This window comes from Aspergillus fijiensis (genome assembly GCF_003184825.1).
Source record: "Aspergillus fijiensis CBS 313.89 unplaced genomic scaffold BO72scaffold_14, whole genome shotgun sequence".
Taxonomy (NCBI): domain Eukaryota; kingdom Fungi; phylum Ascomycota; class Eurotiomycetes; order Eurotiales; family Aspergillaceae; genus Aspergillus; species Aspergillus fijiensis.
In genome coordinates, this window is record NW_024468990.1 from 203707 (window position 1) to 221994 (window position 18288).

The 18288-nt window shown below is 55.4% G+C and overlaps 9 protein-coding genes across 9 annotated transcripts; 3 read left to right on the plus strand and 6 right to left on the minus strand.

Annotated features, from left to right (window-relative positions):
- Nucleotides 1-47: 47 nt before the first annotated feature.
- BO72DRAFT_506077 (enoyl-CoA hydratase/isomerase family protein) lies at nucleotides 48-1093 on the minus strand (the record flags this gene model as incomplete). Its single annotated transcript, XM_040949215.1, has 2 exons — nucleotides 614-1093; nucleotides 48-552 (listed from the first exon to the last, which is right to left on the minus strand). Exons 1-2 carry the CDS (start codon nucleotides 949-951, stop codon nucleotides 48-50), a joined length of 843 nt encoding a protein of 280 aa, XP_040803113.1. The 5' UTR covers nucleotides 952-1093.
- On the minus strand, nucleotides 1068-2757 carry BO72DRAFT_52134 (aminoadipic semialdehyde synthase). The gene has a single exon (XM_040949750.1). It carries the CDS (start codon nucleotides 2585-2587, stop codon nucleotides 1184-1186), a length of 1404 nt encoding a protein of 467 aa, XP_040803114.1. The 5' UTR covers nucleotides 2588-2757; the 3' UTR covers nucleotides 1068-1183.
- A 1588-nt stretch (nucleotides 2758-4345) lies between these two features.
- On the plus strand, nucleotides 4346-4966 carry BO72DRAFT_494462 (uncharacterized protein; the record flags this gene model as incomplete). Its single annotated transcript, XM_040948471.1, has 1 exon — nucleotides 4346-4966. The coding sequence occupies one exon, from the start codon at nucleotides 4346-4348 to the stop codon at nucleotides 4964-4966; it is 621 nt and encodes a 206-aa protein (XP_040803115.1).
- A 203-nt stretch (nucleotides 4967-5169) lies between these two features.
- On the minus strand, nucleotides 5170-6723 carry BO72DRAFT_374053 (uncharacterized protein; the record flags this gene model as incomplete). Its single annotated transcript, XM_040941112.1, has 2 exons — nucleotides 5170-5521; nucleotides 5654-6723. 2 exons carry the CDS (start codon nucleotides 6721-6723, stop codon nucleotides 5170-5172), a joined length of 1422 nt encoding a protein of 473 aa, XP_040803116.1.
- A 184-nt stretch (nucleotides 6724-6907) lies between these two features.
- On the plus strand, nucleotides 6908-7768 carry BO72DRAFT_52130 (Bromodomain associated domain protein). Its single transcript, XM_040949748.1, has one exon. It carries the CDS (start codon nucleotides 7093-7095, stop codon nucleotides 7738-7740), a length of 648 nt encoding a protein of 215 aa, XP_040803117.1. The 5' UTR covers nucleotides 6908-7092; the 3' UTR covers nucleotides 7741-7768.
- Nucleotides 7769-8366: 598 nt separating this feature from the next.
- On the plus strand, nucleotides 8367-10494 carry BO72DRAFT_446401 (pH-signaling protein PalC). The gene is made up of 2 exons (XM_040944287.1): nucleotides 8367-9819; nucleotides 9882-10494. Exons 1-2 carry the CDS (start codon nucleotides 8404-8406, stop codon nucleotides 10137-10139), a joined length of 1674 nt encoding a protein of 557 aa, XP_040803118.1. The 5' UTR covers nucleotides 8367-8403; the 3' UTR covers nucleotides 10140-10494.
- Nucleotides 10495-10584: 90 nt separating this feature from the next.
- Nucleotides 10585-11378, minus strand: BO72DRAFT_446403 (putative NADH-ubiquinone oxidoreductase 12 kda subunit). Its single transcript, XM_040944288.1, has 2 exons — nucleotides 10985-11378; nucleotides 10585-10695 (listed from the first exon to the last, which is right to left on the minus strand). The coding sequence occupies exons 1-2, from the start codon at nucleotides 11208-11210 to the stop codon at nucleotides 10589-10591; spliced, it is 333 nt and encodes a 110-aa protein (XP_040803119.1). The 5' UTR covers nucleotides 11211-11378; the 3' UTR covers nucleotides 10585-10588.
- A 470-nt stretch (nucleotides 11379-11848) lies between these two features.
- On the minus strand, nucleotides 11849-13359 carry BO72DRAFT_457249 (putative alpha-1,6-mannosyltransferase subunit; the record flags this gene model as incomplete). The annotated part of the gene is made up of 3 exons (XM_040946326.1): nucleotides 11849-12506; nucleotides 12568-12853; nucleotides 12915-13359. The coding sequence occupies 3 exons, from the start codon at nucleotides 13357-13359 to the stop codon at nucleotides 11849-11851; spliced, it is 1389 nt and encodes a 462-aa protein (XP_040803120.1).
- Nucleotides 13360-14860: 1501 nt separating this feature from the next.
- Nucleotides 14861-18038, minus strand: BO72DRAFT_374110 (serine/threonine-protein kinase; the record flags this gene model as incomplete). Its single annotated transcript, XM_040941115.1, has 3 exons — nucleotides 14861-16619; nucleotides 16669-17069; nucleotides 17139-18038. 3 exons carry the CDS (start codon nucleotides 18036-18038, stop codon nucleotides 14861-14863), a joined length of 3060 nt encoding a protein of 1019 aa, XP_040803121.1.
- Nucleotides 18039-18288: the final 250 nt, after the last annotated feature.

Genomic DNA, 18288 nt, shown 5'->3' on the forward strand with positions numbered 1-18288 from the left:
CCCCCCCAGCTCCCATCCCTCAACCCCCAGCAGAAAGCAAAAGAAAATCAAAGCTTAGCCTTAACCTCACTCTCCCAAGCCTCGACCCTCCCCCTCGCGGCCCCCTCCTCCTCCGCCTTCCGCTCCTCCACGCGATCCCGCCACGCCACCATCTCCGCATGCGCATCCAGAATCCCCAACGACTGCCGCCACATCTCCTCCTTCATCATCCCATAGATGCCGGTAGCAGCCTTGTTCTGCAGGCCGCGATCGCGCACGAGCTGCACCGCCTCCGGCAGCCCGCCGTACGCGTCGACGAGGCCGGCCTCGCGGGAGGCGGCGGGCCCGCCGAAGCGCCGGGCCTCGAGCACGAGGTCGCGGAACGCGGTCGCCGACAGCTTCTCCCGGAAGACGCTCATCATGGGCGACTGCAGCGGCACCCCGAACTCCAGCTCGTTGATGCACAGGTACCCCTTGCTGGGGTTCTGGATCCGGTAGTCGTGGTACATGGCCAGCATGAGGCCGCCGGCGAAGGCGTGGCCGTTCACGAGGGCGAGGGTTGGCATTGGGTAGCTTTTTGCCGGTTGGTTTCGTTATACATTTGAGTAAAATTGGGGGAAAGGTGAAGACCTACGTAAGTAAGCGCCGGAATAACTTCCATAACCATTTCTCGACGAAGCCCTCGGTGGACTGCGCGAGTTCGAGGTCGAGACCATTGCTGTAGAATTTGGGGATGCCGCTGGTGGTGATCACAACGCCCTTGGGGTAGCGGTGCTCGATGATGTCGAGGGCCAGCAGGAAGGCGTCGATGAAGGTGGGCGTCAGGCGGTTGTCTGGCGGGGAGGTGAAGGTGAGGATGTAGATGTTGCGGTCTTGTTCCGCCGCGGACGGGTTCGTGCAGGTGAAGGTGCCGCTGGTGGAGGTGATGGGGACGGTGAAGAGGGGCGACGGTGTTGGATTGGGTGTAGACATGTTGATTTGATATAATGAACAAATGCTGTGAGTCTAGGGGAATGTGTCTATGCTATACTTGTGGATTGGTATGATCTTATACGATATGGTAAAATGTGGGGAGAACTATGTAGTTAGTTTATTTCGGCCGAGGAGAGCGGAGGGAGAAACTGATAATGTAATCATACTCATGTCCGCGGCATCACATGCTGCGAAGCTTCATCCATCTACTTGCTTCCTCCTACATATGCACTCAACCCACTATGTTCTCCTTCAACTCAATCTGGAAGCGCGCCTTCAACTCCTCACGCAGCGTCTCTGCAATTCGGGCATTCGTCCACGGCGCCACCATGCCCTTCTCCTGAATCCGACCCTCCAGCACCGCCAACACGCCCACCGCGCAGGGCAACCCCACCAATTTGGCCATGGCGCTGCGCGACCCAGGCCCAACCGGCTCACCGTACTCCACCAGCGTGCTGGTGCGCCTCTCTCGCGATCCGTCCGCGTTCTCGATCTCAAAGAGATGCTGCAGCACGATCATATCCCGCTCCCCGGGCTGATACGCCATCTGCCGCTCCAACACGGCACACAGCGTATCCAGAGGCGTGTCACGTCCGTCCACCAGCTGAGTCTCATCGAAGAGTCCCAGCCAGCGAAGGCTTGACAGCACACGATCGATTTCCTCCTTATTCTCGCCTTTCTCCGCGAGGATGAACGAGCACTTCCTCACCACAGCGTCCTGCACGTCTTCAGCAGAGGCAGACGCGGCAAGCCCCAGAAGCTGCGCCGTCAACTGCGCCCACGTCAGTCTTCCACTGCAATCCGATGCGAGAGCCGGGAGCTTGTCTTGAGACAAGTACCCCAACCCCACCAGCGCCCGAATGACCTCCGGAAACCCCGCATACCGCAGGGTGCCCCGGAAGACCGTGAGCGCCTCCGGGATGGCGTAGGACTCCCGGAGACCAGCCGAATCCCGATTGGGATATCCAACGAAATTAAATCCGGGGAAGAGGCCTTGCGCCGTGGCGGCCGCCATCAGGTCTTTGCCTTCCACTGAGGTGATCTGGCCGTCGCGGTACCACTGCGCCGAGTTGAGCAGCGCCAGGAGTCCACCCCGCGGGCTCCACGAGAACTTATACCCCAAGGGGTTGTCGGAGTTCTCCGGGGCGGGCAGCGCGCCGCACCAGCTGGTGAACGCGTGGATCTTGCCCCCGGCCCGGTGGACTTCGTCGATCGTCTTCACCGCGTAGAGGTGATCGATGCCGGGGTCGAGGCCGATCTCGTTGAGGACAGTCACGCCGGCGGATCGGGCGGAGGAGTCGAGCTCCCTCAGCGCTGGGGAGATGAAGCTGGTCGTCACGACGGGTTTGCTATGGGCGATGGCGGCTTTCACGACGGTGGCGTGGTAGATGTAGGGGATTAGGGAGATGATGATGTCGGCTTGGGAGACGGCGGCGTCGAGCTTAGCCAGCTCGTTGGCAACGTCGAGGGCGATGGCTGTGGTGTTACTGTAGTTGCCCGCAAGGGATTGTGCAGCGCTGAGCGTGCGGCAGGCCACGGTGACATGGACCCCGGCGTCGGAAAGGGCTTGCACGGCTGGCTCGCAGACGAATCCAGCACCTAGAAGAAGAGCTTTCTTACCGGCGGCAGACGACATGGTTGATACGTTTTGGAGAATGGGGGTTTACTGCTGACTATGGGAGAAATAGACGAAAGGAATTTAGAGTGTGTGGGAAGGAAGATGCGTGGCAGAGGATAGGCATACGCTCTGACAAGAGGCAACAGCAAGCAAGGCTGGCTGCCACGAATTTTCACTTTTACTGCAGTGGCCAATGGCTTCCTATTTCCCTCATATCTCCGCACTACATTGCGTGCTCTGCGCTGTGGGTGTGGTGTGGGCTAAGTCATATCAAGCGCGGTATGTGATCCATGACTCACACCTGGCTGACCGCAGCGAGTGGCAACTGCACGAGAGCCATTAGTTGGTGTCCTCCTTATTATATTACATAGTAGTATAGCGGCAGTCCATTCAGCAGTGCATGATTCGACAATGGCATACGAAAGCGCTGCCCCTCGGTTGCCTTGATGCTAATGCAGTGGACTATGGCTGCCTCCCATGCCGCCTGAAGCTTAGCTGAGCTTGCACATATGCCCCCATATAACGAAAACAGTGCGATTATGTGACTTGGCCAGATTTCCGTCCACATTATAAACAGCCAACACGAGGATACACACATTCCACACTTATTCTGGATGTACATCGAATGCAGTCTGTTAGGGACTATTCATACTTCGACAGATTAAGCAAAACAAGTCCCCCTCCATGCATTATCTTCCCACTACCAACTACCCACAACTTAAACCTGAAGATCTGTAATCATTTCAAGATGAGAAAGGAGACGAAGGACAGTCCCCGAGAATCCCACCCACATACTCACGCTCCCCCCCCCCCCTGGCCACAACTCATCCCAAGAACACACCAGCCTAACTCCTACTGGTAGTCACATACCCCAAAAGAACCTCCAGCAATTGTCAAAGACCATTCCAACACCTCATGCTTACGAGTAAATTGACAGAGCACTTAGCATACACCCTTATTCGCAATATCAATCCCCGTCCTACAAGACAGCATCGATAACCCAACCCAAAATTTTGAGTGTCCGAGAGCCTTAAGCAACACAATTCAAGCCATTCAATGCACACGGAGACAGGCAGAATACCAGAGGAACCAAATCCGGTTGGGCTTGATCCATCAAGCGCTCACAATAACACGTACGCCTCGTCGCCCAGCTAGATATATACTATATAACTTGAACTCCGGATTCGCATGGGGGTATGTGGTCTCTGTCTACGGAACTCCACTTTGAAAAAAGATAGTGGCTTTGCTCTGCTTCGTACCTCTGAGAGGATAACTTGATGGCCTTGTCTCAAATCATTTAATATTGGCAGAAAATGTGGGTGGTATTCTAATATCCGGGCGTCACATCGAGAATACAGTATATTGAACCAGCGGACAGCTCAAGCGACTAAGTTAGATCCCAGCAAAACACGAAACAACTAATAAAGGCAGAATTCGAAACGAGTGCGCATCATTATCTGGAGTCACCAATTCACCCCGGAGATCCAATCACAAATGTCCGATATCAATGAGACTCTCATCTCTCAGCTCGTCCCCCCCTCCACCCGCAAACCGACATCATCACTGACGTCATCCCATCCCAATACTCATAAACTAAAGTTACCACCCAGCTCACTACAACCCAGCACTACAGACCACTACAGACCACTTTCAAACCACAGTTTCCAATCCCAGACACCTTTTACACGAAGCAGTCACACACCCACACCCACACGAGCAAACAGTCCGATACAATCTTGATACCCTAGCCCGAAGAACTACCAGCTACAAAACACAATGCAATCCACCCACCAACCCGACCAACCCGCCCAACCCCCAAAAGAGGCCGGCTACAACCAAGCCTCCAACCCGGTGACCCAGACGCCCTACGAGCAGCGCACACCCCAGCAATCCGAAACCCGACAGCGCGGGGACCCGACCTCCTCCATCACGCGGCGCACCGCCGACTCCCGCCCGGCCAACGATGAGCGCCTGCGCCAGCTGAACGCGGACCGCGAGCAGGAGCGCGAGGCCCTGCACCGGGCGGCGTCAGGGGTCGATCTGGAGTACGGGGTCGAGCAGCAGCCGGCGGAGGGGGAGATCGCCCACGCGGTGGAGAGCACGTCCGGCCGGGCGCGCGCGCGAGCGCAGGCCGGGGCCCATGCCGGTGCGGTGGGTAGTGCCAGTGGGCCCGGGGGCCCAGGGTATGAGAAGGGGTTGGCGGCGGATATGGACCGGAAGGCCGAGGAGCATGAGCGGGTCCTGGGGGAGCGGGTGGGACAGTCGCCGGCGGAGCCGGACGATGATGGGGTGTTGGCGGAGAGGGAGGCCGTCAGGGAGCGGAAGTTGAAGCAGGATAGGGAGTTGGATGTCAAGGGGGCGGTCGCCAGAGGCACGGGGGATCCTGTTATTGGATGAATGCTCGCGCTTAATGACATGAGAGGCTTCTTTGTCTTTGTGGATAGAGCTCATTTTTGGGAAAATGGCACATAACGATTTTCTGATATTCGTTTGTCGAGTCCGAGATGTTTTAATGATTAATGTGGACATAAATTTGGTTTGTTTTTTTTTCGGCTGTCTGACCAGGCGGTGCCGCGAGGGTATCACAGTATACATCAATTTCAATCATCAGCATCGTCTCCTTCTCCGATGGATACCTTCTTCAATGCCAGATCCTGCTTCAGGTCATTGATGCGCTTGGCCAGCTTGTTCTTAAGAATGGCGTTCGGCATATTCTCCCACTTGACTGTCTCGGCACGGATCAAAGCCTCCAGCTCGTCAATTTCCTCGCGCTGCTGCTGTAGCTGGCGTTGTTGCTCCAGCTGCTCTTCATCCATTTCGTCGCCCGGCTCATCATTATCCTCACCATCCGATCCGTCACTCTCGTCGCCCGATGTGTCGGCTGCTGGTGTGGAGGGTTTGGTCGCCATAGGCGTACCGGCCTGGTAAACACCAGCGTCTGAGTGCGGACCGCTCGCAACACCGGCCGCGGCGGCGGAAGCAGCAGCAGCAGCAGCAGCAGCAGCAGCAGCATCGCCCTCGTCTCCGGCAGCCAGCGCAGCCTCCATTTCAGCTGCGAGAGCGTCCTCGAAATCGTCTTCAAACAGAGCCCCAGCGTCCATAGCTTCATCAACCTCGCCCTCTGCATCCTGTTCTTCGTCGTAATACTCGTCACCGTAGTCTTCATACTCCCCACTTTGCACTATACCCTCGTTCCGATTCAACGAGGCTGCGTCCACCAACTCGTAGCGAGGCGGGGCTATCGAGGCTTCGTCCTGCGCGACCATCTCCTCCACCGCTTTCTCGACCTGTTCGATCGTCCGGGTGCTGACCCGCTCGCGGAACCGACGCCTTCTAACCCACCGTAGAGGCGGCGCCAGACCATGCGGATACTGCAGGTTCTTGTCATCCGTCAGGGAAACCTCGTCCGGTATTGGATAATCCAGAGCCTCCTGTTCATTGGCCACAGGGCCCAGGATCAGCAGCATCTGGCAGATATCCGCAGACTTGTACCATCCGCGCCGATCCCAACTCTTCATACCCTCGATGATGCACGGCAAGTCCACCAGCGCGGCGGCGTACTGGCGGTCGCGGACCTTGAAGATGGCACGGCGGCCTTCGCGCGTCAGCGGCTTGAAGGAGAACTCCGATCGGTCGAAGCGGCGCTCGGCGATGGCACGGCGGAGATATTCACAGTCGTCCCCGGGCAGCATGCGTAGGATAAACTGCTCTTCGATCGCGGGATCGATCTCCGTGTCGGAGGCTTCCGAATCGTAGCCAACACCGGTCGGGCGATTGGGGACCAGCCCCTTGTTCTTGATTCGGATAGACTGCACGCCGGGTTTCTTGGCCGGATTTATCAGCTTGAGGCGTTTGGGGCCTGCTGCAGCGGATGCGGTCGCGGCGGCGGCGGCGGCGGCGACGGACGGTTCTGGTACCGCGGGCCCCTCTGCTGGGCGCTTCTTGGACGGCTTTTTCTTCTTCGGCTTTTCATCTTCTCCTGCTCCTTCGGCAACGGATGGTTTCCGTGGGATCTTGAGCGTGATCTTGCGTTGGGGAGTCTCCGCTGGCTTTGGCGTAGGAGGGGCAGGTTGAGATGGGGTCGAAGGCGCTGATGCTTTCGCCTTGTTCTTGTTGAAGGTGAGCTTCAGAGACGGCCGGGGGGTCTCCGACATGACGAAAGTTGTTCCACCAGACTGGCGGCGAGTATCAGCTATTTAGATCTGAATAATGCAAGGCGGTTTCTGGAAATTCTGAGGGAGATAGTGAGAAATGAGAAGGGGAAGGGTGTAATGGCAAGAGGTGGTGATGGTGAAGGGTGGTGGTGGTAGGCGGAGGGAGGAAGGAAAGGCGGAAGAGCGAAACGGCCTGGTTGAACTCCGCTTGTTCCTCCTCAACTTTCCATCCTTCTTATCTTCTCCAATTCATGTGCGCGCCTCAACTGCCTTGTTCTTCAGCTTGATTTGATCAATCGCCCGATAGAGAAGGTTCCCTCACTTTAACCTGACCTCTATCACACCTCACTGCCATCGAATTCTCCAGCCATGTCCGGCTCCAATCTACATAACGCTCTTCTCCGCCCTCCGATCATTCAGATCCTGCGCGCTGCAGGCTTCCACTCGACGCGTCCCTCAGTCCTAGACACTCTCGCCGATCTCACGGCCCGATACATCATGCTCCTTGCCTCATCCACAAGCGCCCATGCAGCCAACGCCCACCCCGAAGACCCCATCCCCGTGCTCGAAGATATTTACCAGGCCTTACAAGATGCAGGCGCGTTGCGGCCGCAGCTGCGGGAATGGGAGGAGGAATGGCAAGCGGAAGAGGACATGCGAGGACTAGAAGGGTTTCTGTCGTGGTTCACCGGCCCCGCCAACCGCGAGATCCGGCGCATCGCTGGGTTCGTGCCCAGTGAAGGGGACATGGTGGACGCGGACTCCCTGGAGAAGGAGGACTTCCTGACGGCCCTGAAGAAGAAACACAGCAAGACGGGAGAAGAGTCGCGATATGCGGGGACCGTGCTGGGGAAGAGCGGCGAGGAACACCCGATCGTGATCGAGGGCGGTGCACCGACCTTGCAGGATTGGGGGTCCCAGATGCGATCCCGCGCACCCTATATGGCCGACAGCGACTCCTCGGTCGTGAGCAGTGCACCGAGCAATTTGTCTGATGGAGAGGGAATGGACGTGTGATGGGATAGATGGAAGTGTGCCGCATTCTATCTACGATGACTCCTTTGGTTTCCTTGGTCATCTCCGACCATGAGACCCAGTACCCCAAGTCAAGCGCGGAATCTTCGCGTATGAGAATATCCCCTTCTCCACGTTTGGGACCCAATTCGCCCATTCGACCCCAGTTGGCTGGTCCAGCTGAACGGCATTGCTAGTAGCAGAAAGCCATCCCATTCGCCATCCGGCCGGGGGCACAACCTCCTTCGACCTAAATCGTTGACGCTAAGCACAGGAGCTACGCCATCCAGAATTGCAACATAAGCGGTGTGGCCGAGTCCAGCGCAAACTTGAGAAACAAGAGGACGATGTCATTGCGAGAATGCATCCGAGGGATGGCAGGACAACATGGGAGGGTTTTCATGTATCTACCTTACTAGGGGCGCAATTCAGGAGCCTCGCGTACTTGAGATGAGCTGAATGTATAAAACATCTCAACCACTAAGATGAATCCTTGTGATTCTGTCCTATATGAGAACTCCTAGGCAATGCTTGGCTGGCCGGCGGTGGGTGGTCTCATCCAACCGCCAACGGATAACTGATAACTCCGTAGTTCCACCTCCGCTTCTCCCCTCACCTTTCCCTCCTCTCGACAACAACTCTCCGCACCAAACACGCCCACCCACCATGGTTTACGCCTTCACCCTTCCGACTACCTCTCATCTCTCCTTCCAGAACTTCCTCTCATCCAGCACACATCCATCCCTCCCGCAAGCAGCCACCACCGCCCGCCATGCCCTGCGTCAGGCACTCAAAGCCCACAAGCGTCTACCCCGCGGCCCGCAACAAGACGCGCACCTATCCACCCTCCTGACCACCCTAACCACCTACCTCCCCTATCTCGAAGCCATCTCCAGCGGTCTAAGTAGCAAGCCCAGCGACGCGACCAGCGAAGAGATCGAGATCACCCTGCACAGCGAAATCGTCACCTTCTGGCGCCCGACCCTCACCACCGCACCCAGCACCACCCTATCACTCAAAAACCTCCCTACCTCCCCATCCGCCTTTTCACCCAGCAGCGGGGGCGGGGGCGGCAGCAAATTCCTCAGCGGCAGCGGCCACCGAATCCGCGGGGAGGGCCTTGACTTCGAGATCGCCTACGTGCTCACGACGCTGGGCTATGTGCTCAGCCTGCTGGCGCACACAGGGCTGATGCGGACGCTGTACGCGGCGACGACCCCGACGCCGGACCAACGCACCGCCGCCGTCCAAACGGCCACCCGATACCTCCTGCAAGCCAGCGCCATCCACAACCTCCTCGCCTCATCTCCTGCCTTCGCGACCGCCGCCCGCGCCATTGCTGCGTCGACATCGATGACATCCCCGCACGCAGCCCCTACCACCACGTCTACCGCAACAACAACCCCCTCCCTCCCCGACCTTGACCCAGGCACCCAAACCGCGCTCTCCGCCCTCGCCCTCGCCGAAGCCACCCTCCTCGCCGTCCTGAAGGACGACTCCTACGTCTTCGCCTGCATCCAGGCGCGCAATCCCCGGGACAAGGATTGGATGGTGCGGGCGCCGGAGATTCCGAAGGTGCGCGCGCACCTGTTCGCCCGCCTGTGTATCCGGGCCGCCGAGTACGCGGAGCAAGCGGCGGCGGGGCTGGGGTCCGTCGTAGGTAGGACCGGGAAGACCGGGGCCATTGAGGAGGAGCTGCTGGGGTACACGCGGGTGCTGGGACGGGTGGCGCGCGCCCGCGCGTGTCGGTTCTTTGGGGTCGATGCGGAGTTGGCGGGGAAGATCGGGGAGGCGATTGCGTGGTTGCAGGCGGCCAAGGGGGCGCTGGGGGTGAGAAGCCGCGGCGGTGGCGCGAAGACGGAGGCGGAGAAAGAGGCTGCGTCGAAGGGGGGTAGTAAGTTCTCCAGGTTCAAGCAGGGGTTCAAGGAGAAACTCGAGGAGAAGAAGATGGAGAAGGATGCTGGGTCGCAGGGTGGTAGTAGTGATAAGAAGGAGCTCGGGCCTGGGGACAATGCGGGGAGAGACGAGGAAGGTCGGGTGATTGAGATGTTGGAGACGAAGTGGGTGCGGATGAACAATACGGTTGGTTTTGCTCCTGCCTTTGTATGAATGGTGGGAAATGATGCTGACGTTTGAGACGACAGATTAACACCCAGTTGATACCGCCGTCGGCGAATCTGTTGGCGAAGTTACCTTCGGGCCGTGATATTCATGCTCCGCCGGGTGCGTACCGGATCCCCTCGCTGGACGAGGAGCAGCTGGTGCGCATGCGTGCGCCGCCGGCGGAGGATGATTTTGGGCCGGGCAGCGATGTCGAGGAGAGCGATGAGGAGCCTGCTGGTGTGTCGAGGGTGTGGACGCCCGGAACCGTACCGGGGCGGACGGACAGTGCATATTATTGATACCCTGTTGATGAGCGGAGGAGTAGTTGATCAAATAGCAACATATGTCTAATACAAATCGAGTCGTGATCACTATTCCTCTACTCCAACCCTCTTCTAAAATCTCTCCTCTACATACACCAACCTCACCACCTCTCGCAGCCTGACCCAGAATCACAAAGCAAGAAAAGGTCCCGATATCGATATTTTCCACCCAAATCCAATGACATACATCGCATAGGTGAGGGGGTGTGTAGGTAGGTAGGTAGTATAGCTAAAGCAGACAAGAAACAGAAAACCGTTGAGAAATTTCGAAAAGCAACATGTAGTACAACCATGACACAAAAAAAAAAAAGACGATATAGTATAAACACCATCCCCGGCCCCTGCGATGCTCATCACCAGGATCATGAAAAGCTCCCCGCCCCCAACCCCCCCTCCACTTCCTTCACTCAATTCTATCCCCCCTTTCACCCTTTTAAACAATTCAAGCAGACTTCTCCTGCGAGAAGTGGTTCTTCTCCTGGAAGAGATAACCCTTGATCTTGCGCTCCCCGAGGAGTTCGAAGTATTTTTCTAGACACGAAGCAGAAAGATATTAGCATATGTCCCAAGCCTCGACAGAAACACACAGTGGGCAACTGAGAGTAGCATTCAGCCAACCCCTCTCGGAATAGAATATCCCATCCCCAACCCTCCTCAGTCTCAACCTCAGTACGCAGTATGCAGTACTCAGAACTCAACCACCCCAATCCCTCATCCCATCCAACCAAGCCCCAAACCCCCTCCAATCCTAACCCCAATCACGCCCAAAAAGGACCACAGCAAGAACACTCAATCAGACGGAAAGAAAAAAAAAACCATACCCCTCAAAACCCCACACTTCTCGAGGTGGTTGACGCCCTCGCGCGCATAGCACTTGCCCAGCTCCTCGCCGACCAGCCGCGACATCATGCTGCGGACCCACTGCTCGCGGATGATGGCGTCGCGGGCGTTGTGCAGCGCGACGTTGTCCTCGTAGTCGACGCCGTCGTAGGTCGGGGCCACGGTGGGCTTCTTGGCCAGAAAGGCGGCGGATTCCGGGGTGGGCATTTTGATCGGGTTGGGTTTTTGTTTTCGGTTTGGTTGCGGATCGAAGAAATTCGTTGACGGGAGAGGAAAGGTGCACTCCGCGGTGAAAGGTTTCGTGGTGGAGGGGGTTCAATTGCGGATTGGGAGGGCGATTGATGGTTCGGAGTGTTCGGACGGAGGTTCATGAAGTTCGGACGGAATTGAGAGAGGATGGGAGCAAATGCAATTGGGGGGCTGTGATTGGGTGGGGTGGGCGGGCGGTCTGCGGTCACTGCCGCGTTATTGAGCATCCGCATTTAAGCTGGCACTGCAGGCAAGAATACTAGGGTGGGCGGGAGAGAGCTGGTGTGCTGTTTTCATCTGCGGGTTGTGATTGATGATTAGTAATTATGTGTTCTATGAAGCTGGTTTGTAAACTTGAGTAATGGTTTGCAAACTTGAGTAAATTACTAGATATACGAGCGGTGTTTCATGTGTCAAGTTCACCTGAATAATGTAAGTGGTTGATTGAGTTCCTCATCGAATAATATACTCATACAAAGACCGAAAGCGAAGCCGAAACGCCTGGCCAATTTACAAAGTCCACATTAATGCACAAGTAGTCCCCATACTCCTCATCTCTTATCATGCAGGCCTCACAAACCCATCGTAAACACCTATCATTGCGTCTCCTCTTCTATGCGAGGAAGTAGCTTGTCGCGGAGCTCGTTCAGCCGTTCCCTGAACCGGTCCCATGGTGGGCGATTCAACTGTTTGCTGTACTCGCGATACTGGTACATCTCACCCCAGCAGTCCCGGCCAAAGTTACAGCCTGCCATATTGACCAGGAAATCTCCCTCGTCATAATGGACCTTTGAGTCACCCCCGTCGCCGCAGGCGCCAGGAGGGAAGGAGTTGATTTGCCGCTGCGGAAGGAAGCCCACCCCGCTGCGGACCCACGGCTGGTTGGTGTAGAGATACTCCAGCGCATCTTGCTCCTTGTGCTCCCACTCCATATGCTTCTGTTCGTACATCACGGGGTCCCACCAGGCGTCCAGCAATCGATCGGCCCAGAGGGATCGTCGAATGAAGAAGGAGCCGAGGTTGAACCCGCCGCAGTCTTGCGACAGAAGAAAATTGATCGAGGACGTATCGTTATCCCCGCTCGGAGAGAGAGAAACCTGATCCAAGTAGGGATCGTTGAGAGGATGATTGATGCCAAGTGGGTTATAGACGTTGATATCGCGATAAGCAAGTTCGCCAAGCCGGTGGAATATATGGTCCTGCAGGGAGTACGAGTACTCCATAATCCAGGTGTTCAGGTCCAACCACCAGAACCTACAGCAGAATTAGCTATCACGCACTCCCTCTTTCCCTTGGCTAGTACAGCATGACTTACCATTCCGCATCGGGGTATTTGCGCATGGCTTCCCGAATGATGTCAACCTTCTCCCAGTTTTCGCGCCATTCATGTGAATAGCGCTTCTTGGCCAGCATGTTGACCGTCTCAAGCTCGTACCCCCAATGCTTGGCGTAGTGATCCTTGTTGCCGATGCTGTTGCGCTCGATCGCCCATTCCCGCGCGCCCTTCCACTCCATCACTCCCCCTTCGATATTCGATTCTAGGATAATGACGAACTTGCGCCCACCACCCAATGATGACCGTCTGTAGGCCTCGATGATCCCTGTAACAATGGGTCAGTGAATCGTGGGTTGCGCGCGCAAACGATATCTGTCCCTACGTACGTGTCCACAGCAAGACATATCCGAGCGCGAAAGCGACCAGAACCAGTAACAGCCGCGAGCGCCTACGTCGAAACACCGCCCTGCCAAATCCCCAGGAGCGCCAGCCGTCACCGGAACTAGTGAACGGGTACCCCCGCCCGAATTCGTCCTTATCAACGTAGCCATTCGGGGATCCTGATACTAGGCGAAAGCGCGGCAGCGTCGCAGACAACTGACGCCTCGACCGCGAGAAGAATCCGTTGTTCTTGGTTGCGAAGGATGGATAGCCTCGCACCTCGTCGCTCTTGGCTTTGGCGACGGCCCATGAGATCCCACTCGGCCCTAGGGCAGTCGGGGAGAGCAAGCCACTGTGAGGCGTGGATGTGCCACTGCCGTGTGTGAATCCGGGGCTGGACCATCCTCCCACCCCCGGCGGGTGGGGAGATGGTGACCGGGAGAACGACATGGGCGGGGTGTCGGAGCCGACCAAGACGAGAAAAGTGGCAATTTCAAGCGAACACAACGGCCACTCAAGCTGAGGTGTTATTGAACAGGTAGTCGGCGCAACTGTCGGAGGAGACGAGCGCGTAGGGAGAGGGATGCCGTTTCATGGACAGAAGGGTTGAAGAACGAGGAACAGAGAGAGAAAAATGGACCCAGAGCGCCGTGAGGGAGAGATATGGTCGACATGGAGGCTACTAGATAACAACAACCAAGCCATTTGAAAAGAAAATTAAAAGTAAAATTAACTGGGGGACGGAAAAGGAATGGGAGACAGGAACAGGCACAGAAACCCATCCGTGAACGGGTCTGCCCGTTTCCGTCGAACTCGAGGGAGTGGATGGCCACTTGTCACTCGCAACGGTTCATTTCCAAGGGCACACGCTAGGGGTGGCCCCAGCAGAACCACACCGTGGGTGCAAGTGGTTTAGGGACGGACAGAGCTACGGCCATAAGGTCGACAGTCACCGGGAATGTAGGTAGTAGAGCCGAATTGTACCCTTCCGCGCGCGCGCGCGCCTATACTTTCAGTGGGACATGGCCATTGTTCAAGAAAAGTGCAGATACTTGGGGCTGTACAAAACGATTCTGTGACACGAACACAATGAGCAGCCGATTCTCAAACAAGATTAGGATTGGGGGATTTGCAATCGGTGGTTGGTGGGGGTTGAGGAAAAGGAGATGAAGACTGTTACCAAAGGAAATTAAAATCAATCAACCTTCAATGGGGAAGAGCCCCGCCCCCTCGCTTGGACCACAGCGAGCGAAGGACTTTTTGTCTAGCTGTTCTGCCTGGCATTCTTCCGGGTGCGGCAGTAGCTGGACCGACCCATCCATAACACTGTTTCAGATGATCAGGAAGGAGCCTCATGGTTCTCATGGTTCTCATGGTTCAAATGTATGGGTTGATTGAGTTCGTGTGCTCATACTGAGTACAACCCGATATTAATGACGATGGAGAACTTGAAGACGATTGATAGTGCAATTGAAGCTAAGTCGGGCTAAAAAAGTAGGGGCTCCACCACACTAATCTCCAAGACTAACCCAATGGGTAGGGAGTTCGTCTCAGGGTCACTCGGCCCGAACTGAGTATGTACAGCCCAGCACATACTGTAGACTACATGACAACCACCAAAACACTATTCCTCTCACCATAAGAATAAGAAAATTACCATAAGATGTAAAACGTTCTCAGCGTATTCATAAGTATACAACAGCGTAAATGATATCATGGATCACAGGGGGTGTATCTTGTCTGGCTTTTCATCTTCAACATCCAACCGTAGCTCCGTTTCATGGGCGATCAAGCAGTAACCCGTCCCAGTTTTCCTGAATTCAGCACAAATCCCAACCCAAAAATAAGTCACAGCTTTCCAAAACGATTATATAAAACACCCATTTTCCTATTTGACAAGCCCATTTGGCTCACCTTGGTTTCTATCCGACTCGACCAAGCAAGAACCCTCTCACTTCTTTCCATAATCTTTGAGTACCGGAAGTTGATTAGCAGCCTTCTCCTTGGGCATCAGCACTTTGCGCACTGTGAACCCCTTCTCGGCTTCGGGTCGCGGACGCGCGCTGTCTCCATGATAAAACTCGCATTCGAACTTCAAGAACTTGTTTCGATGTTGCCAAATAGTAATGACGTCGCCGGTGTAAAGCTTGCCGAAGTGGAAACCCTCCCGATTGTTCTTGTCCCCCTCAGGCCCGCGTCGCAGCTCAGTGTCATTTACCCAGATACATTGGCGTGTTTTGGTAGACAGAATGGCCATTACCCCCGGGACAGTCAGCCAGTCTTTGCCATCGGCGATTTTGGCTTCGATGGCCGGCGCCCAAAAGGTGACCTCCAAGGCATATGCAGGAACCCGTGTGTCCATTGGGTCGGGATAACAGATAGTTGCTTGGGGGCCCCGACCCCATGAAGTCATTCGGTTTTCCAAGCGAAGGGTGAGGTCGAATACCGATCCAGGCAGGGTACTCAACTTGCCAAGGAGAAGTCGAGGCTCTTTCCGTTGAGGCATAGGTTGCGAAATTTGAAGTGGCACCTCATCTGGTTCAGGATCAGGTTCTGCGGGCGGTTCCGGAGGTTCTGGTCTCTGGCTTATATCTGGAAGCTGCTTTCCTGTTTTGGCATCGATGGTATTGGCCAATTCGATACTGAAAATTTCCACTTCTCCAGTTCGATCTTCAGGCTCTTGGGTCTTTTGCTTGGAGAAAGGCTCCGGACTTGAACTATCACTGGCAGTATCAGGCATGGGCAGCTCTATCCGTCGACTGAATATGGCCGAAGGCTTGGGGGTCTCATCCACAACATTGGTCCGCTGTTTCGTGCTCGAAGGTTGCTTGACCGGGTCGCCTATGTTCGCTTTAGTTGGCGGTTCCTGTGCCTCGGCGCCCTGGGGAATGGGGCTCGATGTGCCAGGGTCGCGTGAGTTCACGTTCAGCTGCCCAATAAGTTTCTCAGCTCCCATCAAGCTAGGTGCAGATCCGGCAATGGGGTTTTCCGGGAGGGAGAGGATAGAAAATAGGCTGTTGCCGTCGCTTATCATCGACTCACCAGTTGAAGACACAAAGTCATGGATGCTGTAATCATCGCCCTCGAACGCGTCCACATTTTCCCCCAACGCGTGGGAGCTGTGGAGGACCGACGGCGTGATCTCACCAAAGAGGCGTTTCGGAGTAGATTGTGCCACTGGCTGAAGGGACGCGAAGCTTTCGATTTCCGGGAGCGACGGGTAATGGATATTGGCAGGGGGGTAATCGAGTTTAATTTTTTTGGATTGAGCCAGGTCGTCCCCCTCTTCATCTAGGATTTGTACCGCGTTCTCGTTGAGCGAAAGCTGGGATGCGTCCAGCTCGTCCTCCACATCTTCCCCGATGTCTGAAAGCTCCTCGACGACGTCAGGGTTGACCTCGTCGTCCTCGTACTGGTCAAGATCGGGGATATTGACGATCCATGGATGCTGGAAACATTGTTTCTGATTTGGTCGAGAATGGGGATCACGAGTCAAAAGCTGCGCAACAAAGTCGATGCCATCTTCTGAGACTCCAACTGCACGAAGCTGGGAGTAATCGGCATCCTCGGTCATGATGATTCTAAGCATCTGAGCTCCCCTGTCATCGCCCCTCGGAGCGAACGGAGGGACACCAGCGAGCAAGTGGAAAAGGACGGCGCCAAGCGACCACATATCGACGGATTGACCGTAAGGAGACGTTTTCGGAGGCCTGAACATTAGTACTTTATCAAGACAGAGACAGACATCATTATACTTACGGATCGCCCAGCCTACGCCGCTTCTTGATCTCCCCACGCCGGTATGTCTCATATTCAGGATAAACCTCAGGGGCACAATAGAGCAGGGTGCCGCAGAAGGTCCTTAAGAATGTCTCTTCCTGAACTACTTTTGAGAGACCGAAGTCTGACAATTTGACCCTCAGCGGATCGAAAGAGGAAATCAGGATATTGTCGGGTTTGATGTCACGGTGTGTGATCTTTCGGGCGTGCAGATACTGCAATGCATGCAAAATCTGACGGGCCATAGGCTTCACCATGTCCTCTTGGATCTTGCCATGCGATTGTAAGTAGGTTGACAACTCGCCGCAAGGGACGTACTCCATGATGATGTAGATCCAGCGCTCGTGTTCGTAGTGGTCGATGTATTGTACAATGTTAGGCTGGAATGAGTCCAAAGTCATTAGCTATCACGATCCGAAGTGGCGGCCAAGGAAAGGAGGAAACGTTACATGTTTTAAGTCTCTCATGATTTGCATCTCATTATCAACTTTCTTGTCGAGTATGCCGTTTTTCATGAATCGTCGCTTGTCAAGCTCTTTGGCGGCATAGACCGCTCCATGCTGCTTTGTCGCGAGCTTATAGACTGTTGCAAAGGCACCTTTTCCAATCTGACCGGTGACATTGTATGTTGATCCACCAGACCAGTGCATCCCGTAGGTATTGGAGCCTGACAACTGCAAGGCCGGTGCGGGTGTCGCGCGAGGATTGCGCTGAGTCTTGCCGGGCTGTTGAGGTTGAAGCTTTGAGATCCGCTCGAAGTAGCGTAGTATGTTTTCGGTGTACTGCATCATGTAACCATCCCGGGAGGGCATGCGGACAATGAAGCGAACCTCATCCGAAGCGTGGTCACCATTCATGACTTGGATCACCGAACCATTCACTAGCATACGGCTTTTCTCTTTCTGAGTCTTCCGGAGACGGCAGTTGTCCACTATCGTACCATTGGTGGAGGTATCCTCGAGCATCAGAATTCCGTCCTGGGTCAAGAAGATACGACAGTGCGTGTTGGAGATTCGTCCCATATTGCCCTGCGCTGTGAGCAAAAGGTCGCAGCGGGCTGGGTTTCGTCCGAAGTAGAAACCGGCACATGGGTCGCGTACTTGGGATGACAGGCGAAGAGCGAAGTCCAAGGCAGCAGTATCAGAACATTCATAATCTAATGCGTGTCTTTGTAGAATGTGCTGGGGACTTTGGCGGGCGGTCGCTGCCACGGCCTCGTGCGCTGCGGGCGAGTTGGGGTGTAGGATACAGATGATGTCCGTCACATCATCTTCAAGAAGACCAGAGTTGTTGTAGCCAGCACGGCGAGGGTCCGTACACGGCTGGGTTGATTCCTGAGTCGCCTCCATTTGTGATGATGACAAGCGTTTGCAGTGATTGATAAAGAAAGGCGTTCAAGCTGAGAAGTGTGTATATGGGTAGAGATAACGTGAAGCTATAGACAGAAAAAGACTGGGAGTGAAAAGATAGTGTGCTCGTGATTAGTCGTGAAAATGCAAGGAAAGATATGCGTAACCAAGGCGATTATCAACACGGCTGATTCGCACGGCTGCATCCAAGTATAAGTCTCTGCAACATGCACTTTCCCATTTTATGCGT